This window comes from Gordionus sp. m RMFG-2023, chromosome 5, assembly GCF_954871325.1.
Source record: "Gordionus sp. m RMFG-2023 chromosome 5, tfGorSpeb1-WG-v2, whole genome shotgun sequence".
NCBI lineage: Eukaryota > Metazoa > Nematomorpha > Gordioida > Chordodea > Parachordodidae > Gordionus > Gordionus sp. m RMFG-2023.
This window is the reverse complement of record NC_088779.1, coordinates 20,114,063-20,140,842: the sequence shown is the minus strand read 5'-3', so window position 1 is coordinate 20,140,842 and position 26,780 is coordinate 20,114,063. Positions and strand designations below refer to the sequence as shown.

Sequence of the window (26,780 nt, the reverse complement as noted above, 5' to 3'; positions counted from 1 at the left end):
ACATTCAAATGGTTCTATTATGGAAATAAAGATAATTTGTTTGTTTTCACAATCAAAATTAAATTGCGCAATTTCTTTCTTGTTAATTTGCCCAATGAGTAAAAATAGTAATCAAGTATAAAAATAATATTAAGTAGTTTCTTAAAAAAAATTGCAAGAGTAGCAATGTTTCCAAGGGCTTTGTCACTAAAGTTGCTTATTTTAAATAAATTAATACTAATTATTCAATAGCTATTTATCGACCAAATTATGGTTGCTCTCTAAACTTAGTATCAACGAAAATCTCAGTTATCCAAACAACATGGTATAGAAAATTAAAAAATATTGTATAATTCCTTTATTATTAAATCTATATAGCCATCTATTAAAAACTTAATTATAATTTTTGTACAATTTTGGCATTTACAAATTATTATATAATTACAGTTAGAATAAATTTATTATTTTAAATATTAATGTCAGCATTTGCTATAATTTTGAATCTTCTAACTGATTTTGTATTAAAGTTTTCGAAAATAATTAGATAGCATTTAATATATTTTCACCAAAAGTGGACCAATTGTTCAATTCTTTATATATGTAAACTATCATGTGCCAGGAACTCAATTTTTATGCCAGCCAAGTTGGATAAAAATATCTATTTTCAAATCTAGTCCAGACTTTTTTGTAAATTATTATAACCTAGTCAACCAGGATTATTCATTTTTGAGGCAAACCAAGAACTCAATGTGTTTATTATTTTAAGACCTGGTGCAGATTTTTAGAATATTTTTAATAATTTTCTAAATTGTTAAAATTAAAGATTAGCTATTAAATAATTCATTATAAAATTTTCCATTGATGTAATTTTAGATTTAATTTTTTTAAATTGGCCCAGGTTTTGTAAAAAAATTTTTTTTATCCTATCCTAATTTAAAAATTTTTTGAAATAATTTATGGGCCATGTTCTGGAATGGGCATATATCATGATATTTTGGGTCTTAAAGAAAAAAATAAATCTTGTTTTTGTTATATACAATCCTTATAAAAAAAATATAATGAAGGCTACATCAATATATATCAGGTCAGCTTTGCTCATAAATTTTTTCCCAGCCCACCTGTAAAATAACTTTGTAGAAGTTGCCCGACTCAGACTGTAATAATTTTTTATAAAGGAAAAAAACATAAATTTATCCAATTCTTTTCTGTTTTGCTATTTACCATTATTTCTTCCAGTTTTTATTTGTTGCATTTTTTTTCTACCTTTCATGAGCTGTAATTTTTATATATTGCCTTGACACCTTATATTAGCAAATCAGTTAATTAAAAATTATAAAAAAATTAACTCATATTAGCAAATGAGTTAATTAAAAATTATAAAAAAACAAATTGTAATTTAATCTATTTTAATATAGGAAAAAAATGGATCACGCCTAAATATCAAATATACTTTTATGAGCATTCTTTAAAATCTATGAAATCGTTTTTGAATCATATGTAGCATTTCACTTAGATAGGATATTCTTATCACTAGAGAAGGTCAACTTTCATCATGGGTGGGACGTGTCTTTCAAAAAAGATTAATAAAAAAAAATTATAACATATAACTTAGCCAGAATTTTATTTAAAAAAAATTATGCTTTTCGAAAATAAGCATCTTTTATAATCCTTTGCACATTTTATAAATGGAAGAAGAAATTTATGATAATGATTAGAAATAGAAGAATGCATAGATTACCCATTTTTAATAAATTGATATTTTACAACCCAATCTTGAAATAGTCAGGCTTGTTAACAGAAATTTTAATAACAAACTTATTATCTAAAAGGGGCCCAAGCACTGGTCCAAAAATACTCTGGGTTCTCCAACGGTCCCTGTTTGATCTGTGTTATCAAAATATTTAAACTAAACAATTTTTAAAATTCTGAACTCGAAATTCAGGTTCACAAGCCTGAAAATAATTATAAAATTGTGGTTTATTCAAACATTCTTGAATCACCTTCAAGCTCTCATAATCTTAGACTAAAAATACCCTATCCACAAATGTATTTATATATATAACATGCAGGGCCGTAGCCTAGGGGGGCCCGGGGGGGGGGGGAGCTCCTTCAAAAAAATTTTTGGCCCCACCTGGCCCCCCAAATTTGAAAAAATTTTTAGAATTGATTATTTTTATATTTTTAAGATAAATTTTGAATATTTATTCAAAAAACATGTCTAGTTTGTAAATTTCTTTCTATCCTGTTTTATTTTTATTTTACCCAATATTAAATCATCATTCATCCATTTATTTTCATGTGTGCTTGTGTATAACATATAGGTATCACATTATTATTATTATTATAATATATAATGAGTTATTTCATTTTACAGCGGTTATTTTAAAATTATGAAGAAACATTAATCAGTCATTAATTCTTATTTTAAGTTAAACAAATGTCAAGCAACATCACAACCTCTACAAACTAGTAGTATTATTACATCAGAAAATTTCTATTAAAGAATTATTTGACCATGACTCATATGATATATGAGCAAAAACTAATATCTATAGGGTTGGGCAATACCTTTATATTATTTTTTATTTCTTAGCATACAGGAGATACCTTTTCATGGCACTGGTTCGACACAAATTATAGTTGCTGCAAATGATGAAAAAATAATTTATTCTTATGGATTATTTATAGCAATGTTTTCATACATGATTCAAATAGATCCAGAATTAAATAAGATTATGAAATTTATTCCCAAAAATGCCCAATATACATTACCTCAGATACAAAATGAAGTAATATCTATCATGGCAGATATGGTGCTTGAATATATTTCTGTTAAATATAACAAAAGCGAGATGCCTTTTTTTTGCCTTAGGGCTTATGAAACAAAAGATGCATCAGGTTGTGAAAACCTGAGCATAATTATTCGTTACATTTTTTCTGGAGAAGTCCAAGAAAATTTAATAGGAATTATTAATTTAGAGTGTCTTTCTGCTGAAAGCATCATGATTGCATTTTAAAGCAACTTAGTGACTTAAATATTAATTCAAAGAATATAATAAGCCAGGCATATGATGGTGCAAACGTTATGTCTGGCCGAAATGGAGGAGTGCAAATCCAAAAAAAATTACTAAAAAAGTTCCTTTTATACATTGTTACAACCACAAGTTGCATCTTGTGGTTCAAAATTGGTAAAATAATGTTATTATTTCTAATTTTTTTAATTTATCCAATGCATTGTATAATTTTTTTAGGCGTTTTAACGTATCTTGTAAATATATAGGCCATAATCTTAAGAGACTTTTAGACCAGAGGTGGACTGGTCATTTGGAAACATCTCGCATCATTTATGAGAATTTTGAGGCTATTGGTGATAATATTTTACTTTACTCTTAATTCAGAGGTTTCCACTCATAAAAGACTAGATAGTCTTTTATCTCAATGCATTAATATAAATTACTTTGTATTAGCCATTATAATTTATGAGATATTAATAACAATAGATCCACTAAATAAGTATCTACAATCAGTAGGTACTAATTTAGTGGATGCTAAAAATTGTATTGATTCTACGATCAATATAAAAAATAAAAGAAGTGATAATTCTGTTGATTTGATTATAATTAAGGCTGAAAAACTTTTAGCAAAATTTAATCTCACTCCCCAAAAATCATTAAGGGTACTTAAAACGCCTATAAATTTTCAAGATTTTTTATAGCAAATTACAATTTAATTGTTAAAAAGACTCCAATTGGAGTTCGTTTAAAAGGATTTATTATGAAATTATTGATAATTGTGTTGATCGGTTTTTAGACAGATTTACACAAGATGATTATAATCTTCTTTCATATTTTAATACATTGTCCCCCTTTGACCCTGATTATTTTTTATCAGATAAAATGGCCCCATTAAAATCATTATTAAACTTAAATATGGAAACGTTACATCATGAAATGAAGATAGCAAAAGGATTGCTAGCTTCGGAAGCTATAGATAATCATAATTTTGAAAATATCTTACATATTTTGTATAAAAAAATATAATCATGTAAAGAATTATATAAATGCTACTCAGCAGCGATAATCATTGGGATATCAACGGCTTTTTGTGAGGCCTCGTTCTCTACATTAAAGAGAGTTTTATCGAGCAGTAGAGAGTCTATGAAGGATAAACGTAAACAAAATTTAGTATTAATGGCGTATGAAAAAAAATAACGCAGAATTTATCCTTTAGTTCATTTATATTAAAATTTAAAAATAAAAATCGCCGTATTCTATTATAGTAATATTTTGTTTTGTATATGCATATTATAGTATTATTTTGTTTTGTATATTCATATTATAGTATTATGTTATTAAATTTTTAATAAAAATAGGAAAAAATTTCTATGAATGCATATTTATTTGTTTGATTTTAAAAAAATAGTGGCCCCCTCAAGTGAGCATATGGCCCCCCTAGCTGAAAATTCCTGGCTAAGGCCCTGATAACATGTTTCATTAATTATAATTTATGATGTAAAATTTTCTGACACAAAAGTTAGAAGAGAGTCTAACTAACGCGTTTTGCCCCAAGCATAGTTTTTTTTGGGACGCGTCCTGTCTTAAAAAAGTGAACGTTGACCTTTTCTACCCATGACAAACCAAAATAGCTCTGTCAACCAGAGATGTCGAAATAATTATGTTTTTCATTATTTCTTTTTCGTTTTTAACAAATAAAATTTTTTTATTTCTAGAGCTTATTTTTGCTTAAACGAATTACTTCATGCAACAGTTATAGCCGCCTAAACATATTATATAAACAACACTCTCCTAATCGTCTGCTACTATTTTCTAGCCTCAAATCAAACCCGATAAAAAAAGAAGAATTATCTAATTCTACATTGATTTACAAGGGTAGCATGAAAAATTCAATTTTGGCATTGAAAATTATGACCCTTAACTCATCGATCTTGAGTTTAGTTATTTCGCCTAAATTATTGGAATTTTGCCAGGATATACCTATAGCTCTCACGGCATTGTTGGGAAGCGTATACAGTGTATTCATACTGAATCCCTTTCTCATACATATCCTAGCTAAAAGATACGTTTTGAGTATGTCCATAGATAAAAACGATAAATTATCTTACCAAATTTTTAGATTCATCCCCCCTTTCACTAAAACATGCTATTTTACCTTAAACGACGTTAAAATACCCAAACTTTCTTCTATATTTACTTCCGTCATTATTCATGGGAAATCACTTTTAGTAACGCATGAAAATTTTTTGGACAAATCTTTTTACAATCGATTGATGAAATACGATCTGCCCATTGATTTGTTAATGGAAAATAAAAGGAATTAAATGTGTTATCGTTGTACAAATATTGTATTTAATATCACTATATATACTTTTCAAAAAAAACTCATTTTATATATAAATTCGATAAATATATAAAATATATGTGCGATTGATAGGAATCGATTAATTTTATAATACCATATATAGCTAGTATAAATAAAATTCAGCCAAAAGCTTTAATAAAGTTGAAAATTAATGTGAAATCTTTGGGGTCAGGTATTAATATATTTCTGTCTATCGTTTTTGCATTCATTTCATCGATTTCTATTAACTATTTTTTTTAAATGATGAAAGTATTATGTTGATTACATAATGTAAGGTTACTTTTTTGGCCGTGTAATGTATAATTTTATTTGGCTGGTCTAAGATTATATTTTTGATATGCATCAATTGATCTGCCCATTTTATTTGCCAATACCCCCAAATCTTGTTTTTAGTGATATACAATATGTGCCTATAAAAATAAAATATATATTATTAATGGATTAAAAATAAAAATCATTACTGCGTAGTCAATATTAATAGATGATCCTCTTTGTTTATTTCCAAAAATTTCTTAGTTTTTGCTGGCTCCCTTATCATTTTCTCCATATCATGCCATTCATTTATATCATGTCCCACTAGGCTGTAGAGAAAATAGATGAGATTTTGATGGCAATATATGTCCTTAACTTTAATCTTCCTGAACTCGAAATCAATATGAGCAATCTGTCTTGCGTTAACTTTTTTTGATTTTTTGGATGGTGGTAATATGGGAAAACAATTTTGGACGATACCAACGGTATGCCCAAAACTTTCTATAAAGGCCGAATAACCCAGAGCTTGGCTGCCTACATATGAAGGAACCCCCAGAACAGGGTTAGAGGCTCTAGGGTAACGAAGTCTTTTGATCAAAGGCTCACCCACGTTAACGGCGTGCCGAGTCGTGTAAGCAATGAATGAAAGAGCATCCAAAAAACTGATGATAGATTTGATCACTAAACCATTGAATAAGGCTTGGCCGAGCCTATAATGGAAATTTCTAAACCACATTATTCGCTTACTCGTTTGCTCTGATCTACGATGGAGGGGAATTAAGCACTGAGAGATATTAAGATTGCCATCCGAATATCTTCGATTCGGTATCGGGTTCGCATAAGTCTTCATCGAATTGTCGCCTAAATTTATTGGTGATCTCTTGAAATGTTTGTTCTTAGCGTAAATGGTTAATAAATTTAAAGAAAATGTTTCGTCTTTATTTAATGACAGGTTGTCGCAAGAGCTTGATAAATATAATGGAATATTTAAATTTGATGATTTGATGTGCATTAAATTGAATAATTCATTACTATTAAAATTTTGAATATCTGCTGGGTTTATATGAGCTAAAATTGAGCATATAATATTTTAAAAATATATATTTCAAAAAAATTAAGAACTACCTGGATTTAAAATATTGATTACATTTTTTAACCCCGAATATGTTCCATAGAATGACAGACGCAAAAATTTACAAATATTTTGTCTGATGGAATGGGAGGAAGAATTGATAAGAGTTTTTCGGGAGAGCTGATAAGTATTATCCAAGGAGAGTATGGCTAATGTTTCAGCTAAATTTTCACTTATGGCTAAAATAGGGCCCAATAATATACCTTTATTAAAAATATAAATATTGATTATAATATTTTAAGGGATGAACCTGCTATACGTAATAAAAATATCATAATTTTTTGCATAAAATCCCATCTATTAACGAGATTGAATCTGATATTACCCATATGGGGCTTGAGCTGCTCCAACTCTAACAATTCATTGCTACATTTAAGTTTTTTCAAAATTTGAGTTATCTTTTGTTTCCTTATTTGATCACACAATTTTAAAGTGAAATCGGAGTTTCCCCTTAGATTACCACGCAAATCAATGATGCCTTTAGAAATATCTTTAAGAAGGGTATAAGGATTTCCTAGAATATCAAGTCCTAAAACAAATATATAGGACTGCCAGAGGCTTTGATAAAAATAATGATTGAATATCGAGCTTATCAATTCCGTTATATTTTGCTCGCTAAATTTGATTGTCAATTTTGAGTAACTATAACAAAAAAAAATGAAGATAAATTACTAAATTAGTATTTGATTTAAATTATAATTGTATACTTTACATCGACGTTGGATATATCCACAAACGAACTTCCGAAAAAGTCTAGACAGAAATCTATAATTTCATTAGAAGATGCATTCTTGTGAAGGAAGGGAATGTTTGTTTCGCCCCTGAGTGTAAAGCAAATGTTAACCTAATAGTATTAAATTTCACAATATCAATGAGGTCGAATATTTATAACTTACATTTAATGGATGAATATACAAATGTTCAATTTTTAGGGATGTTTTCAAGATTTTCTAAATTTATGATAATAAAAACATTATCAGTAATTTCCATTTAAACAAATTCATTTTACCTTGATATCTGAAGTCGTAATAACCTAAAATGGTACAAAAAAATAGGCGTATAAAATCGTGTTATTACTAAATCCTGACCAGTTGAAAAATAGCAAAATTAAAAAGATGTTGAATTTGCTTATTCTAACAAAACACACATGTTATTTCAATATTACGATTTTTTAATCGGTCGAGGGATAAGTAATTTTATAAAATTAATGTTTTAAATAAAACCTTTCTATAATACTTTTCAATTAAATGGTAATAGGCCCAGGCAACGAATAAAAACCCGCGATCTATATTTATGTCGAAGGGACGTAGCATTATATCTAAAAAGCTTAAAATAAGCCATATCAAAAAGAAATAATAATAATAAATCTTATTAAAACTATATAAACATTATCTTGGTTGAGTTATAGTTGTCAGGTAGCTCGAAATCTAACTTTATTTTGATAAAAGGCGTCGGGTCTGAGTAGTTCGATGTTAAATCTAGCGTGGAAGAAGGGTACAAAACACATGGATAGATGGAATTAATTATTTGATTGTCAACCTTTAATTAAAAATAATACTTAAAATAAATGGTCATTGTTACGATATTCGATAACTTATATTTATTTTATGTTTAAAGGTTAATTTTGTGGAATATACCTTTATTTAATTTTGATGTAGTGAAAAATATCTCTTATTTTGATTAATAAAAATTGTATGTTTTTATTAACTTATTGTGCTTAATGGATTATATTTAATTATTTAAAAAGACTAATCCAAAATATATAATGCAAATGTAAATAACAGACATATAATTAATAAATAAATCTTTTCATATTAAAAAATGCTTTTTAGATTATGTATTAATTAGAGATCTACTAAGCACATGGGCCTGGTAACGTCTGAAAAAATTCATTTGGGCCGTGCCGGGCAAAAAATTTGTATATATTTAAGAATTCTGATTTCATAGATGACAATCTATAAAGTATATTATTTTTAATTTAACCACTTCCATATATTATAAATAATTGTTTATTTTGACGTTCAACAATATGTTGATTTAGACCTTTATTTCAGCCAGGCAACCTTAGTAAATATATTGAAACTGGTCTAGGAAAAAACTAAATTCCCACTGTGGTGGGTCTAAAAACTTTGCCATCTGCAGATATTTAGTTTAAATACAATTTTATATAGTTAGATCGTTTCTAAGCATACTGAAATATAAAAAAATTCTCTTAAAAAAAAAATCGTTTCAGGTCATGTAATGTCAGGAATTTCAAATTATTTTTTTGAGTTTGGTTTGGTCTTTTTAGGATGGGGGTGGAGCACAAATAAGTGGGTTCTCAATAAATTTATTAAAGGGTTTTATGTTGACTCTTAGGGCTTTTGGCCTGATTATATATTTTTTAAATAATTTTGGTTTTTCACTTTTTTAAAGAAAAAATAAAATGCTTTTTTATAAAAATTTTTAATGATAGTCATTATTTTTAAAATAACTTATTTATTATTTATATCAGGATTTAACAAAAAAATTTCAAATAGGCATATTAAAGTGTTCTCGAAACAAAACAAAAATTTTAGCAATTTATTTTAAAAAATCGTTGAATTATTCATAATTATAAAAAATTGAATATTGGTGGCGGTCAAAAGAATGGTAAATAATTACCTGTAAATTATTAATAATGCATTGCAAACAGCATTTACGGTTGTAAGAGAAATTAATTGCATAAGAAAACTCCTTTTCATCAAAACATTTTGCATTTTCCTACGACATATAAAAAAATATATATTAGCTATTATTCATAATTACAAGCTTAGGATTGTTTTGCTTTGAGGTTTTTAATTAAATTTTTAAAATAATATAAAATACTAGGACTTAATTTCTCAATTATACATTTTATCGAAACAGTACTGAATGTAAATTTATATATTTATAAAGATTCCTATAAAAATATTTCTTGATATAATTATTAGTAATAACAGTATAAACTCTTAATAAATGTATTTCATTACTTTGATATTAGGTAATATTGTAATATAAGATAATTCTTCGGATGATGGGCCAATGACAGATATTCCTAAATTTTTTAATTGAACCAATGTTATTTCAAAGGAAGGTACCAACAAAGTTCTCCTGCTAGTGCCATAATATTTCGCCAGAGAGCTTTTATCGGTAAATAGCACAATTTTCTAAAATAAATATTGTTTTTTTTATAAATCAACTAAAAATTTACTTGAGAAGAACTGCTAGAAAAACTGGCCCAATAGACTTTATTGTATATAAAATCATCGCTGTGGATATCATTTCCCTGTGGTAATATCAAGGAATAATGAATAACCAAGGCATTTAGACTCAAGTTTTGGTAAAATGAATTAGATATTTCGTTTGTGTTCACATCATTAATGTTAGCGATTCCATCAATAAATTCTTCGTTGTTGTGGCTGCAAAGTAGATTCGAGGTTGAACTTTGTGTCGCGAAAGTGGTTTTGCTGCTTGGGTGAGCGAAAGGGGATTTAAGAAATAGACAATTTCCATAGGACTGATTTTCGTCAACATTTATAGTCGGTGAAGTGTGCTCGTCTGATTGTTCTCTAAAATAAAATATATGTCATTATCCAATTCATAAATCTCATAATTTCTATAATAAGGTTTAAGAATTGAACTATTATCAAATGATTTTTTTTAAAAAAATTCAACTTTTTTTAAACTTATGTAATTTTTTAAAAAAATGGTATAAATACATAAAGATTACCTGGAAATGACAAGATCCCACACTAAAGATTTATCTAATGACATATCCTCCCACGCGTAATACATGTATTGATTGGGGTTTAAGATGAGAGAATTGTCATTTTTTGCATTTTTTTGTTTTATTATTATGCTTAAATGCGGACATAGGTTGATAAGTAGTAAAGGGATATCTTTGTTAAAAAATCTTGAGAATAATAAATAAAATTTAAAATTATGCAAAATTTATTTTATATGAATGTATACATACTTTTGAAACTTAATTAAGCGATTGAATTCGAAAGGATAACTTTTTAAACAGATATAAATCTCCTTGCTATCAAATGTTGGAATTACCAGAATAGTTTCCAAGAATTCTTCAGTTTTTATGAACAATATATTTGCCTTTGGGATCCTGTTATCGTTGATTTTAACCAAAACTAAAGTGTTGCACTTTGAATCTTTAGGGAAATATGCGTGGGATTTATTGGGCCCGATTTTTATAGAAAAACTGTCATCATAGTCAATGACTGGAAATTGAACTAGTCTTTTACCGGAGATAATTCTACTGTCCCTGGACGGTAATAGTGTTAAGTCGTAATCTGTAGTATTTTCAATCATGCATTTGGGATAAATATGCACTATGATATAAGATGGTATGTTGATTGTTCTTTCTAAATAAACGAACAATTGCACAGATTCGGGAATTCGTAAGGATTCTATTTCTTCAACTGTTTTAGCGGCGTGAAAATCGAGAGAAAAATTGTTTTCGGTGTTTATCAAAGAAAACGGGTCAGAATTATAAATCACGCTGTCTCGAGCGAAATAAGGGAACAAGGCTAATCTAAAATTATCGAACTTTAAGCTCAAGTCAGCGTCCATCAAGAAAAATTTAGTGTAACTCTTTAGATAATCATGATTTTCAGAGACAATTTTGCCATCCTTATAAGGCAATATGGGGCTTTCGGTGTGATTGGCTAAGTAGCAGGGCGAATAAAAATGAAGAGAATAAGAGGAACGGACCGGCGGTGAATTCTTTTTAATTCTCACGGAAAGGGATTTGGATGAGCATTGGTGATCAGTAGTAGGAAAGAAATTAATTATGTAAGGAACCTGTTTTAGTTCGTACCCCGGCGTGAAATTAAACTCCCAATCATGTCCAAGATAATCTTTTACGCCTACTTTAAGGCTTAAATCTTGGGTCAAGGGGTCTATTTCATAAATAGAAAGTTGACCTTGAGACTGAATAATATATTCTGTCGGTTTGATAATTTTGAATAACTTTGGTTGTGAGAATGATAAGGTTATATCCAACGGTAGATAATTGTATATAATAAGAGGCGTTTTAAACGCGTACCTCTCTATAGGGTTATCGCTTATAAAATTATAATCGTAATCAGGCAAAATGAGATCTTTTTCCAGCTTAAGGTAGAGAGGAGTGAGGCCGCTTACTTCATAATTGATTAGTCTATTTTTGAACTCGAAAATTTGCCCGCCTTCCTTCACCACCTTCTGTAATATAGATCGATCCACTGATAGCAAGGTAAAATCGCTCCGGCACTTACTAAAAAACGGCTTTACTAGCAATTTTTCGTCATCGATGAGCAGTGAAAGAGGTATATCGAAAGAACTTCCTGGTTTCAACGTGTGCACATATCTCAATAGAAAACGAGATTTTAAACACTTTGGGTTTGTAACTACCATTATTTTAAGATTCAGATTTGTAGTGGCGTTCACTAGTCTGTGACCTGAGAAAAGGGTAACGATATATTTACCTTTGTGCACGCGCGAATACGAGTATAAGTTATAATCACGAGTCGCTTCACCGTCAGGAATATCGTATCGAATTAAACTATTCAGTTTTAGCAAAGGAATGTTTAATGGATGCTGCCCGGCTCCGGATTCTAGCGAGATATATAAATTGAAACCCGGCTTTATATTTTTGTTCGAGACGGCACCGGGGAATCTAGAATTCTTTTTGACGGCGCATGTGAGAATAGAGCAATTGGTCGATGAGATGGTGCTTTGAAAGTTATCACGGAAATTGGCATCTTCGTTATTATGGCTTAAAAGATAAATGGGTTCTAAATGATAGACAGAAGAATCAGCCATGTGTTCGATGCCTTCCTTTAAAATCTTGAAAGGACTTATTTTGCCTATCTTTAGTCCCGAGTTATTCTTTAGGATTATGGAAGGAATTGAAGGCCAGGGGTTCAAAATATTTTGTATCATTTGATTCAAAATAACAATAAGGTCAAGTGTCACGTTTATACTGGCTTGATTATCGATACATACTATAAGGGTAATTTTGTTCTTTATAACCCGGGGGTCTGGTAAAACCTGATTCCCTTTTGAGTTCCCTGTCAAGAATTTAGCTTTTAAATCGCTAATTAATTTTCTAAAATACCAAATATCGATTAAATCTTCATTTTGTGGAACGTCCCCATAAGGGTATTGATTATTTACAAATATACCGTAACAATCAATGATCATAAACCCATACACGTTCCAAAATACACCGGGCTGCAAATCTTCCGAGTTGGGTTCTATAAAAGGCTGCCAAGACGTGTCGTTTATATTTAGGCTAAAAGATTTTAAATTCAAGTTGAAGGAAATTATAAATTTTTCGTCAAAAGTCAAATACGATTTGAGAGTAGATTTGATGGCTATGTAAGGCAATGGATAAGAGCTACCGTCTTCCAAAAAAAAGTTCATATTATTTATATCTAGTTTAACTTCGAAAGATTTAATCGGAAGGGTAAAAAAATATGTTCGTATTCCATTCATAATTTTGATCAGGTTTTCATTATTATCATGCGCGTCGTATTTTTGTAAACCCGCGATTGACATTGCGCTCATGTCCATACATTGGTACAGAGAATCGAAAGGAAATTCCCGTGAGAAATTGTTACACCATAATTGTTCATTTTTTCCTTCGAAAAATAGGAAGCTATAATCATGGTACATTGTGAAAAAACCTTTAAAAATATCGGGAAATATATGAACGCACAGCTGGGATATGATAATTTTTTTTATGAATGATACACTGCTCCCAAAAATACCTAATTTCAAGGAAAAGGGGTGCACCACTATCCGTCTATCGTCGTGGCCAGAAGAAGAGTCCAAACTTGAGCATAATAAATATATGTCTAAGATATCAAATCTCAAGCCGCAACTCTTTGCGAGTGGCCAATGAAAAAGTAAGATTACAGAATTGCCTAATGTAAACCGTTTCCCGTCGTTATTTTCTCCATAATATATCGATATTTGGTTACAAAGATTTAGAAAAAAATCGGCTGTGACGTGTTTCAACACTCCTGTCAAAAATAGAATAACATGAGAAAACTCATCGATTAGATTTAAACTAAAGGCATCGTTCAATAAACATGGCAACAACTTTTTCAATGTTCTCACTGAGGCCGGTGTTACTTTAAACGCGACAACGTTAACAGTAGCTTTCAATATAATCTTTCCACCTACGTGTGTAACTCTTGTTTGAAATGAATGAGCTTTTTTATTGTTGGGACAAGAGATGTTTAATAGTTTAGCATATCGTAAATCATCGCGAACGGTATTTGAGTCATTTTTAATGTATAAATCTAAAGATTCAAACTTTAGTTCGATAAGTGAAGACGCACGATATAAGTCGTAGTTAAGGGATAAAGTGTTTACCTCGAACTTAAAATAATCTACCAAGTGTATCATTTCTGAGTGCGATTGATCGTTAAGACGAGAAAAATAACCTTGCAGCTGATTGCAAATGACTTTGAGATTTATGTTTTTGGTTATCGTAAAATGGAAAGATGGAATAGGTGCTTTGAGGTAGAGAGATGAGTATTTGCCCGATTTGTAATAATCTGTCAAATTAAAGAGGTATGATATAAACCTTAACAATAACATTAAGGATCGGATATTAATGTTAAGAGCCATCGAAGTGAAGAAAACTTTCGCATAAATAACGTCTTTCGCTTTCCCTGTGGAACCAATTTCAAAATAATTAAGATATACGGGTAAAGTTTGGATTTCCAAAAAAAGATAGGTGGATATCAAATTATAATTTTTAAACGCATAATCTTGATACGTGGCGGTTTTAACGGCGAGTTCGTCTATTTTTAAAATGCTCGATTTCGATGAGGCCTTAGAAAAATTTGCTAAATCCAGATAATGAATTTGTTCGATTGAATGTTGGAGATCCATGCAATAAACTTTGTGCCAATATATCTCAAGGGCCTGTGATTGGTCAAGAAAAGTATCTTGGGAGAGAAAAATCAACATGCCGCGTTGAATGGTGAAATTAAAAACCTGAGAGATATCGAAATCTAATATCAAGACGTTGAGGAGTATGCCGCAGTATCTGCCACTAACACCTAATATTAAAAGCATGAGAGCCCTTATGTAATTGTCTTCGCAAAAATATATAAACGACTGATACAAATCAGGGTTCAGTAAAAATTCAAAACTGCCGAAGTTGTTAATAAAGTTTTTGCTCTTAGAATCGTAAAATATGTTAACAAGATAGATAGGGGGAGAGAAGGTCCAGGTATCAAATATAATTATTTCGCGTAGGGGACCTTTATCGAAAGTATTAAGATCCTTAGTAAAAATTTTAAACCTTTGCAGGCCTATCTTAAAAAGTATACGCGATAATATGTTAGCGAGTTTAATGGTTCGTTTAAACTGATTATGTATGTAAGGCAAGGACGCGGTGTGACGTTTCACGTTATTGGTTAAGTCATATAGTAAAGGGTTTAAAAATGCAGTCAAACAAAATTCAAAATTAGAAGCATCGAAGGTGTAAATAAATTTAGTCAATATATTGTGATTTTTACAATGGGTTATGGTATGCGAATGAAACTCATTTTCCTTCATAAAGTCCGCCCTAAATTTTTTAACGTTTACTAAGAGGGTAAACGAATCAAATCGCTCCCGAAATTCGGTCGTGAGTGTTCTATAGCAGGCTTTGATAGGGGCATGGTGGTTCACACGCAAATGGGCTGATTTCGAAGGTGTTTTGATATATTCAGTAGAAGATATCTTCAATACCCTGCATAGGTTGATAACGCTCATCTCCGAGATACGTAATTGTAAAGAATTGACGTGAAAATGAGCCATATTTTGTAAACTTTTTATGTTGTTAATAATGCGATAGTAATATTTATCGCATTTCAACGGTAGGGATGATCGTGAATAACCATCGCACAAGTATTTCAAGGACGGAGTGTTTATCAACTCGGATGAGAGTTCTTTCTCTTTGAACATTAATATGGCAGACATAAATGGTTTAGTAGAATGAGATTCAAATAAAATTAATTTTTGCTCAAGGGAGAAAGGCGACGATGTGAATACGTTGATGGCATTTTTCAAAAGAGGTGTAATCTCATCGACTACGCTCAACGATTGAAGGTCGAATTGGAGTAAATGGTAATATTCGAAGGTATAAGCCAGCGATTTTGATATAAATTCGAGGTTTCGCATATTTATGGTGTAGGCAGAAATAAAATTTTGGGGTTGGTGTTCTCGTATAATGATTAGATCTTTGTTAGCCGGGTGTTCGTTATGGAAAGAATCAATAAGATATTTGAGGCTAATTTCTTTGAATACAACAGTGAAGGTATAGTAAGAAGCCAAACTACGTAAAAAATCGTGAACTTTTTCGTAGTCCCGCAATACTTCCGTTAGTATATCGTCATTCATGTCTCGTTTTCCCCTGTTGACCTTCAAATAATCGATGACATCATTGGTAACTTTATTTTTTTTTTAAATTTAAATTTATCGTGTATAATTAGTCTCCGCGTAGTGGACTATAATATTATTTTATAAGAGAAACCAAAATTTTTCTAAAAAAATGGCCCTCAGAAAGTTTCAAAAAAAATGGTCCTCAGAAAGTTTCAAAAAAATTAAGTGATCGAATGATGAAATATAAAATTTAACTGTATCTTTTATATAAAATTTACTTTTTTTGTTGCTGTTTTTAAGGTCGTGGTGACATGAGCATTTTTCCGATAAATAATTCCTGGTTGGTTGATAATAATTGGTAAGACTCTTTTATGATTTTTTTTAAAAAAAACAATTATTTTAAATGATATCAAAAAATAAACTTTATGTGTTATGTCCAATGACATAAAATACTTACCTATACTTACGAATTCATTTATTTATCACGCCATTTTGGTTTCCTTTATAAGAATTTTATAAAAAAATGATATTCTTATTTTTTTATGAATTTTTTATATTGATGATTTGCACGAGAAATTAAAATTGTGGTCTCAAACTGATATGTTTTAATTAGAGGTCTGTAGGCAGGGTTTCCGCCAGGGGCGGGTGTGGGTAAAAAAATATTTTGAAAATGGGCAGGCGGGTTATAAAAATTTTGAAACTATGGGCGGGCGGGTGGGCGGGTTAAGAAATTTAAACAATGAGCGGGCGGGTTAAGGAAATTTAAAATTTTCGTTCAAAAACAAACTAAAGAAAATCATAATTAATTATGATCAATAACAATATTTCTTTTTTTTGTACCAATCGTTTTTTTAAGTAAAGAACACTTTAGTTTTTCGACATCTTTATCTAATTTTTCCCACCATATATAATGTCTCGTAATGGATTTCATTATTGTAATACCCGGATATCCCGTATGCAATATATGCAAAACTCTTTTTTGAAGTGAGTACGGAATGATTAATCTGCCATTCCAAAATAAAATAGTCATCATTTTCTATTTCATCTATTCTTGTTCTAAAAGCTTGTAAATCTGATTTTGTAATTTTGTACCATTTCTTTTCTTGATAGAGTTAATGTGTCATAAGTAGGATTTAATATATTTCACTGTTTTATTTTCACTTGTTATTCTATCATCATTTTTCTCTATTGGGTTTCGCGATAAAGCATCTGCAATTATATTATTAACGCCATTCTTGTACATTATATTATAATCATATGCAGATAATTTATAAACCCAACGTAATAATCTTTGGTTTGTTAATGAGCTTAAATCTCTGTTATTACCATATATCTTTATTGAAGGTTTGTGGTCTGTTCAAATTTTAAATTTTCGTCCATACAAATAGTTGTGAGATTTTTCTACGACGTTTATTATTGCTTTTGCTTCTTTGTCTATTCTAGAATAATTCTTTTCAGCGTCTTGGTAAGCTATTGGAAATTCGTTACCATTATCATATTTTTACATGAATACAGCTCCAAATCCTTGGTTAGATGCATCTGTTTCTAATATTAACTCGAGGTCTGGTTTATAAAACTGTATAGTATTTTGTTCTGTTACTATTCCGAATAGCATGAAACGATTACGAAAATAGCACGGTATTTTATTTTGGAATGGCAGATTAATCTTCGTACTCACTTCAAAAAAGAGTTTTACATATATTGTATACGAGACATCCGGATAACACTTGAGATAGAAGATATACTTCAGATGGATATCCTACTTTGGTGGAAACGACAAGAGATTTGCCAAAGCTATCAAGATTAGCAAGAAAAATATTGGCAATTCCTGCAACTAGTGCTTCTTCTGAACGAGGATTTAGCATTGCTGGAAGGTTTTTAGAACAAAGAAGAACGTGTTAGAATCCAGAAAATGTAGATTCATTATTATTTTTTCATTATAATTACATATAATATCAATTTTATATTTATATTTATTTCATAAATATTCTATTTGATCAAATAAATTGTTCATAATTTAAATTGAATATTTTTTTATGCTTAAATTAATTTCCTAAATTATAAACTTTTTGTAGAGGTGTAATGCTGAAATATTTTTATTAGATGTTTGAAAAATTGAAAGAATGATCATTATTAAATTTTATAAGTAGACTTGGGTTAAAATTTTTTATAAATAATGGGCGGGCGGGTAAAAAATTTTAGACTGATGGGCGGGCGGGTAAGGAATTTAGACAAATTTTATATATTTTTTTGAAAACTATGGGCGGGTTGGGCGGGCTTTTGGTCCAAAAACCCGCCCAATGCAGACCTCTTAGTTTTAATACACCTTTAAATAAATTATTTGTCAGTCTAAGTAATATTATATCTCATTGGCAATGCCATACTTTTCCACCTTAATTTTCTTTTACTAATTTTAATAATTTTTTAATATTTTCAAAGAATAGTTTTTAATAGTAAATTATAGGTTATTCTAAAATTTTACAAAAAAATCAATGAATGATCGTTTTTGTAAAAGATAGAAATTTAACAGTTTAAATATGGATATTACTTGTGAATATGAATTATACCTGAGGAAACAAATCGATGTATATGACGTCTAATATATCTTTTGGTGATTTATCGAAATTGAGTGCCAATAAATGGAGTAGATAATAAAATAAATTACTAACATATTCCACTTCGATTAGCGATAAAATATATTTAATCATCGTGTTGGATATATGGATATTAAATGGCAATATTGAGGTTTCCATTTTGACTCTTTTCAATAATCAGATTTTAAAATGTAATATTTTTCTTTTAAAAAATTCTATTTTCAATAAAAATTTATCAGCTGCTCCACAAGATTCTGCTTCACGCAACTCAAGCATATTTATGATAACTCTTCTTAGCAATTATTCTGAATAGTATCTGAGTGTAGCTAGCCCTTATAATTTAGATATTAATAAGTCATTTTTTCTGTTTAATCGTGTTCGACAAATTCGTTTTTCTGAAAAAGCATATTTTAAACGTTCATAACATTTTAATTTGAGTCATTATCTCTTCTTCCTACAGTCTTAGTTTATATTTACATTAATGGCTAACTTTTCAAATGATTTTTCTAACCCTTTTATGTAATTGCAAAATTATTCTTAGTCTAAATATATTTTTTTATAAAAAAATTTTTTTAACATTACTTAGGAATTTTGGTGGAAAACAAAGTTTCTAATAGATTGTTGATTTTAACGGAAAAATCTAGGCAATTCGGAAAAATATGGAACCAATCTTCGGTCAGAGGCAGGATTCGATATGAAAACTAAATTAAATGTTTTTAAAAAAATAAATTAAAATTTCTGGCCTTTATTTGTAAATATAATTTATAGGGCTTTTAAATTGAGTGTTTCTTACTAACCTCTGTTTAAATTAGGCGTATTAATTTTCTTGTAAATGAATGAAAAGTAATATTTTTAAAAGAAATTTAAAAATCTGTTTGTGTTTTTAAAAAAATTCTATTTTAACGAATACAAAATAAAAATTTTGACAATATCAACGATACCAAATTCTTTGAAAATACACGCGACTAAAAATGAGAATTTGGAAATACTATTGTAATCTAATAATTGTCTTGATTTTTCCTCATTTAATATAAATAATGATATATCCCATACAGTCGCACGCTGAAATATTATGAATATTTTAAAAAAAGGTAAGTTAGATTAAATAAAAAAAAAGAAAAGGCTAAAAAAAAGGTAATTTTGTAAATAATTTAAAATTTTTATGAGCCCTCTGAGATTGTAAAGGCTAGTGATGCCTCTGATTTGATATCAATCAAATATAAATATTAAAAAAACAGATTTACAAAAAATAATAATTTCAAAAAAATTGAATTAAATTTCACAATGTTAGTAAAAAAATGATTCATCAAAATAATATTAATTAATAAAACTGAGTTTTTTGACTTTATGTTATATCAAATCTTATATGCTTTCATAAAAATATATACCTTAAAGTCTTGAAATTTAATGTACAACGTTTCGTACAAGTTTTTCTCATTGTTAGTAGTATCTTCGTCGATTAGATCACGGTAATATTTGTCAATATTACCAATGTCATTGTTGGATGGAAGATGAGTATCTAATTTTATTCGGCCCATATTAACGATCAAATTCATATCATTTTCCCGTTCATTGCGAAGGAATTCTAAATTAGCATGAGGAAGATTTATGTCTCCTTTCAGCATGATGGAATAGCGAGACCTGTAAGTTTTGGACAAGGCGTTGTAGCAGATTTCTTATTAAAAAATACAAATATTTTAGAGTTTATAGATCAGAAGTGGCTCTATTTGATGGTGGATTGTAGGGATGTACCGATATTTTATATCGGATCGGATCGGGCCGATATTTCGCTCATTTTAAAATATCGATTATCGGCAAATATTATAAAATTTTCCGATCCGATATAAAATGGCGCTTTTAACAAAATTTAAAAAAAGTTATATCTAAAAAACCATTTATTTTTATAAATAAAATCGAAATACATTTTTATGTTTAATTTTTTTAATAGAAATAATTAGTTAATAAACATTCTGCAATATAGTTATTTTTTTCGCATTCTGTTTAAAAAAGTGTTCATTAATCTCTTCAGTATCTGTTTTTAGTGATGCTAGTGATATTAACAGTCCCCATCACCGCCGACATATCTCTGATATAGAAATCTTCGATATATTAATTTTAAATATTAATTTCAAATTTCATAATATATTTTTTTATTACTAATTAGGTAAATAGATTAATGTTATTACTTATTATATAAATAATAGCAATTGAATTGAATATAAACTATAACTGACCATTATAATATATTTAAATGACATATGTTATGGTATAGTAAAATTATAGATGTTGTACTAATAAAAAGTATATTAAAAATTAAAACCGGTATCTTTGCAGAATACAAAATTAGATATGATATCGGATCGGTTATCGGCCGATATCAATTTAATATCTGAAATATCGGATCGGATCGGCCTCCAAAAAGTGGTATCGGTACACCCCTAGTGGATTGTATTATAAGGTATCAATACTTAGCCTCCGATGTTTTAGATAATAAATAATCTTGATAATTGTAATAAGTCCCTTTTTATTCTTTAACTATAATTATATCACAATAATTTTATATATATTTTAATTGTATTTATAGTCTTTAATCGTGATAATTTGTCCTAAGGTTTAAATTATCTATTTCTTCGATTATGATTAAGAAAATATTATTACAATTTAAACAATATAATATAGTTTCAAATCGATTAAGTGCTACATTTCTCGATAAGGCAATCTATATGCATTCTTGAGCCCACGTTCAGCATATATAAAAAACGTCCTGGCATAAAAACTATAGTTCTGGCAAACCCTGGTCTGGGATTTTACTTGCATAGACCCCTTGCCCCTTTTAATAATGTACATGACCCTCTTCTCGGGGCTGAGAAAATGTCAAAAATATTCTTATCTGGTGGGTGATAATCACTTTGTCCCCATCATAGCTACATCATCCTGCTCATTTGAGCAAGCCGCTTTGAATCATTTCAAAATGATTTCCAAATTCATAAGGAAAAAAACACATATCTCTCCTTTTTATAAACTCAAACAAAACATTGCTATCACAATAACTCGTTCCAATTATTTAATGTTTAAAAATTCTTGGCTCGAATTATTCAGCATTCTTCTGTTTAATTTTTATTTTTAATTTCATATATTTGTTCTTTTTTTTAAATATTTTACATGTTCTTTTTTAACATACATTTATATATAAATTTTTATTTAACATCAAAAAAAATTTTTTTTTAATAATACTTGCTACATGCACCGGTTTAAAAAAAGACAAAATGTTTATACCATAATTTTGCATTTGATGGATAAATTAGGGAACATTAAATAAAAATAACTAAAAATTGTGCTAACAATTAGTAGTAATCATATAACACAATAGAAATAATTTTAAATTATCAATGTATTTTATGGTTTATTTATTGAGGAGATATTATAACATTATCTAATAAACCAACAATTCAAAAAAAATGGGGGGAGGGGGGGGGGGGGTATATTGTTTTCCATCTTAGTATTGTAAATTTTTATAATGGTTTAAAATTATATATTAAACAAGGGGCTATTTTGATCCTTATAAATTAATTTGCAATCCCTATAATGGGTTAAATTTATATATTACATTACATAGGGCCATCTTCTTCTTTCTAAATGTAATTTTATATAATTTCCTACACACCGTATAATAATACAAGATAATTCATCAATGTTATACAAAATTTCAAAAAAAAGGGTATGGGACAATATTAATATTTATTATATCTATAATTGTAATTAGTAATGATCCTTCCCTAATGGGATAAAATTATATATAATAGAGGGGTCGTAAAATCTATACAAACATAATTTGCTAATATAACTACCTATAAAGGTTTAAAATTATAGTTAACCTTACCCTCATAATTAAATTTTATTAATAAATATTATATTTAATGTAAAAAACTATAAATATATATTATAATGTGATATATATATAATGTAATGTATAAAACTTTGTCTTTGCTAGCAAAATGCGCATATTCGGGCATATATTCGCAAATTTTTATAAACAATTTAAACAGAAGTGAGTGTCTTGGCGAATTTCACGCATTTTATTACGCGCATCTTAAAAAAAAGTATTATTTTTATAAAATTCGCATTTTAATTACCTGCGAAGACAGGCTTACTACAAATATAAACATATTTTTGCTGATAAAAAAATTATACTTTATCCGACTAACAATCATGAAATAGATCTATAAAAGCTAACATTTTTATCTCGTTTATTGGACATTAAAAAAATTGTAATCATGTCGCAATGATTGCATTTTAAAAAAATTATCCACAAAGGTGTAAAATTTTTGGTTAATGTTAGATATAACATGGTAACGAATCAAATTTTGATACGATCGAGTAACACTTGTTTATATATATATCTAAAAATAGTCATTTTCAAAGAGTGTCTCAGGCCTAGTCGGATAAGAGTATATTTCTCAATCCGAAGGTTCTGGGTTCGAATCCCGTGAGGATCGTCTTTTTTCTGAAGCCAACTTAGTGGTTTAATACTTGCGGGATGATATATAGTAGATCGGACTGGACCACGTGATTCCATTAATATTAAAAAATAAATAGGTCTTTATATTTTTTAAAAAATTGATCGTTGTTTAGTAATTGCTATAAGTTGAACATGTTAATACAAACCAAAATTTTTGGATCTTCAAAATGTAACTCTTTTTTAAATTAATAAATTTTAAAGAAATAAGAAGAAATATTAACTTGTAGCCATTAGAAGTAACTTTAAAAGCGTGTTGATGATATGCTTTTCCTTCTTTCTTCCCTGGATTAAGAGGCCCGAAAATATATCCAATACCTCTTGATTAACATAAACATCGAGAGGTTCGAGTAAAACATAAAGAGTGAAAAGAAGCCTGCCGTCGTACACAGGAAAGGTTTCTAATTGCAAAGCGAATATATTATTGGAAGGAGGGTCTATCGCGACTTTATGTTTGGGGTGGCTTTAATGTAATAAATTTGATAATCATATATTATATATATAATATAAGTTTTATTTTTCTATTTATAATAAAAGATAAAAAGTCGTTCTTTCTTCTTTTTAAATCGATGATCTAAATTCAGAGTTGATCTTAAAAAAGGAGTATATTGTATATAATAATAGTAGTATACATTTGTAAATAGGATATTGAAAACAATTTTTTATTGTCCAAATTATTAGTATCAAAGGTTTAAGTCACATGATTTGGAAAATCTGAGTTCCCTCCTTAACTTTCAACTGCAAGTTCATAGTCCTTAAGGTGAGGTCAAGAACTAGGGCGTGATTTTGCCATCGGTGACTGAACTCCAGGTTGAACTGTACTATATTAAAAAGGAGCGAATTCTCAGTTCCATTATGCGATACGAAGGAATAAATAATTCTAATGTAAGGGAAATGAATGGCAAGGTGATGGTCGCAGTTCTAATTTTTTTTTAAATTGTGAAAATAATACATTTCTAAAACAATCGATTATTTATATTTATAGCATAATATATTGTTTGGTGAAGGGCGTATGGATAGAATAGTATTTTCTATAACTAATTTTGAAGATCTAGAAAGAACCTTCACTTTTTAAAGTAGATAACTGCTCATTTTAAAGGTTTTTATGCACGTTTGATATTATTTTTTAAATGATTTATTTCCAACCCTAAACTGATATATAAAACAAAAATGCAAATTTATTACGTTAATCCAGAAACAGAGAAAATAAACACATGACATATTATTGATTTAGATACCTGATTACAGAAAAATCAATGAAATATCTAAACACCTCATCATATCTTTAAAACACATTTCTTTTTCTATGAATAATACTGATTAAGAAATAGTAATCATTTATGTTTATGTGAATAACCCGATTTAAAACGATAGATTGACAAGGTCCGAATCCTATAGCCGAACCATGACTCGTTTGCTCGTTCACAATTTCAACTAAACCATAATTTTTGGGTCTCTTGACTGAAGAAAAACTAGAGGAATAATAATTGGTGGCATCGGTTGTTCCTAGCAAAAATCTATAAATATCGACTAGGTCTTGCTTGGAAAGATTGAAAAGAGGGAAAAAACAGTCCTCTTCCGAATAATGTATGTTAGGACCTTTGGGTTCTAGGGTTAATAGCAAGGTGTTGGATTGAAATGAATTATTAGGATATAAATGGTTGAATGGAAAGGTGTACCACCATTCCCGACAGAGGTAGCAAGATTTGAGCTTTTCACTGGTAGGAAACTTTGAAGCATACTGTGTTTTATGTATGTTTTTTTGTTTAAGATTATTTTTATAAATATAATTATGTTTTTTAAATTTAAATTTAAAAAAGGTTTATTCTTTCTTTTTATTTTACTCTATTTATTTCTTTACCTTCTTATTTATATGATATACAAAAAGAAAATTAAAAACATCAATTTTAGCTTCTTCCCTAGCCAATAATATGGATGTGACATTCAGAGCAGTTTCCAAGTCTTGAACTTCTAGTTTTTCCCAGGTACTATGGCTTATATGATACATTCGGTACATCAGCGATTTATAACGGCGATATTTAAACCTTTTTTTTTGAATAATATATTTAAATGCACTTATGTTAAAAAACATATGATCCATTTTAAAAAAAACATAATAAAAAGAATAAAATTTAAATGCAATATCTCAAATTTTATATCAACCTGATAAATAAAACAAGTTTAAGTGAAAATAATGATTCAAAACTTAAAAATGAATTATCTCCGTTTAAACAAATAACATCTAAGTCATTTCAATTATCGAGCAACGATATGTTTCTTAACATGATTAACAAACCTTTATCTAAATATGAGCAAATATGTATATATTACATTTTTTCAAAAAATCATTTTATGTAATGAACGGGAAAACTCCGTCTTGACGCGTATGGACTCAAGCTGTCCTAGAAAATTGGTCCTAAAAACAGTCCGTCCTTCATAATTATTAAATGGTGCTTACTAAGTCGTTTTTTATCATCAGTTGTTCATTATTTCATTTTATTATTTCCTCAATATTTAAAAAGTTTTGATTGGTACAGAAGAGGAGTGTTATTGATATGATAGTGATATTGTAGAATTAGAAAGAACATGAAAATACGGATAATGATAAATTCGATTATAAAGGATTTGAAAAATTATAGATTGAAGAAATGCTTGGATTTTTGAAACATTTTTAAACCACGATTGATTTATCTGAATGATCCTATACCTCGATAGGTTAATTATAAAATTTACTCAATGATATTGATAACTATTTTTACATTACAGGGGTATTTGCTTGATCTTAATGGAAAAAAAATATTATTTTATCATCGTCATCATTATATAAAGTTTTATATTATAAAATATATTGTCAATAGTTTTTTATTTTCAATTCTTGATTCTATAATTAATCAATTTAACTGACCTTTTATAAATAAGTTATATTATTGTATGACAAATATATTATTCAAATAACGTTGAATATTATAACCTTTTAAAATATAACATCTTATTTCGCACCAAATTCAAGTTTGTCTAATAATCTTTTTATTTGCTTTCGTTCCCTCGTTGGATATCGGTTTTGAATTCCTCCTTTTGGTTTAATTGTTTCAACTGTTTTATCTTCTCCTAACTTTATATTGTCATCTATTATTATTGATTAGTGTTCAACTAGCTTTTCAACATCTTTATCTAATTGTTCCCACCATATATAATATCTCGTAATGGATTTCATTGATGTAATACCCGGATGTCCAATATGCAATATACGTAAAACTCTCTGAAATGAGTACGGAATGATTAATCTGTCATTCCAAAACAAAATACCGTCGTCATTTTCTATTTCCTTGTTCTAAAAGCTTGTAATTCTGGTGCTTAATTTTGAATATTTGTACCATTTATTAATATTTTTACTCTTCTTAAGTGTGGAACTTCTGCTGTTTCTTCTCCAAATTCTTTTCTAGATAGATTTAACGTGTCATAAGTTTCTTATATACATCAGTGTTTTATTTTCGCTTGTTATTCTATCATCATTTTTCTCTATTGGATTTCGTGATAAAGCATCTGC

The 26,780-nt window shown here is 28.7% G+C and overlaps 1 protein-coding gene across 1 annotated transcript in view; it reads right to left on the bottom strand.

The window, feature by feature from the left end:
• Window positions 1–5,423: 5,423 nt before the first annotated feature.
• Window positions 5,424–26,780, bottom strand: part of LOC135930232 (uncharacterized) — a 38,440-nt gene continuing 17,083 nt past the window's right edge. Inside the window, exons 9-31 of the mRNA XM_065467015.1 lie at window positions 25,134–25,278; window positions 24,591–24,974; window positions 23,934–24,154; window positions 23,458–23,696; window positions 20,106–20,392; window positions 19,300–19,418; window positions 18,691–18,883; window positions 16,402–16,489; window positions 10,719–16,191; window positions 10,473–10,655; window positions 9,954–10,311; window positions 9,733–9,909; window positions 9,386–9,484; window positions 8,130–8,281; window positions 7,966–8,068; window positions 7,752–7,775; window positions 7,639–7,692; window positions 7,450–7,586; window positions 6,993–7,384; window positions 6,736–6,945; window positions 5,820–6,678; window positions 5,639–5,768; window positions 5,424–5,585 (exon numbers count right to left, since the gene is read on the bottom strand). Coding sequence (XP_065323087.1) covers window positions 5,478–5,585; window positions 5,639–5,768; window positions 5,820–6,678; window positions 6,736–6,945; window positions 6,993–7,384; window positions 7,450–7,586; window positions 7,639–7,692; window positions 7,752–7,775; window positions 7,966–8,068; window positions 8,130–8,281; window positions 9,386–9,484; window positions 9,733–9,909; window positions 9,954–10,311; window positions 10,473–10,655; window positions 10,719–16,191; window positions 16,402–16,489; window positions 18,691–18,883; window positions 19,300–19,418; window positions 20,106–20,392; window positions 23,458–23,696; window positions 23,934–24,154; window positions 24,591–24,974; window positions 25,134–25,278 — 10,135 coding nt within the window. The 3' untranslated portion in view covers window positions 5,424–5,477. The remainder of the gene's footprint in view (window positions 5,586–5,638; window positions 5,769–5,819; window positions 6,679–6,735; window positions 6,946–6,992; window positions 7,385–7,449; window positions 7,587–7,638; window positions 7,693–7,751; window positions 7,776–7,965; window positions 8,069–8,129; window positions 8,282–9,385; window positions 9,485–9,732; window positions 9,910–9,953; window positions 10,312–10,472; window positions 10,656–10,718; window positions 16,192–16,401; window positions 16,490–18,690; window positions 18,884–19,299; window positions 19,419–20,105; window positions 20,393–23,457; window positions 23,697–23,933; window positions 24,155–24,590; window positions 24,975–25,133; window positions 25,279–26,780) is intronic.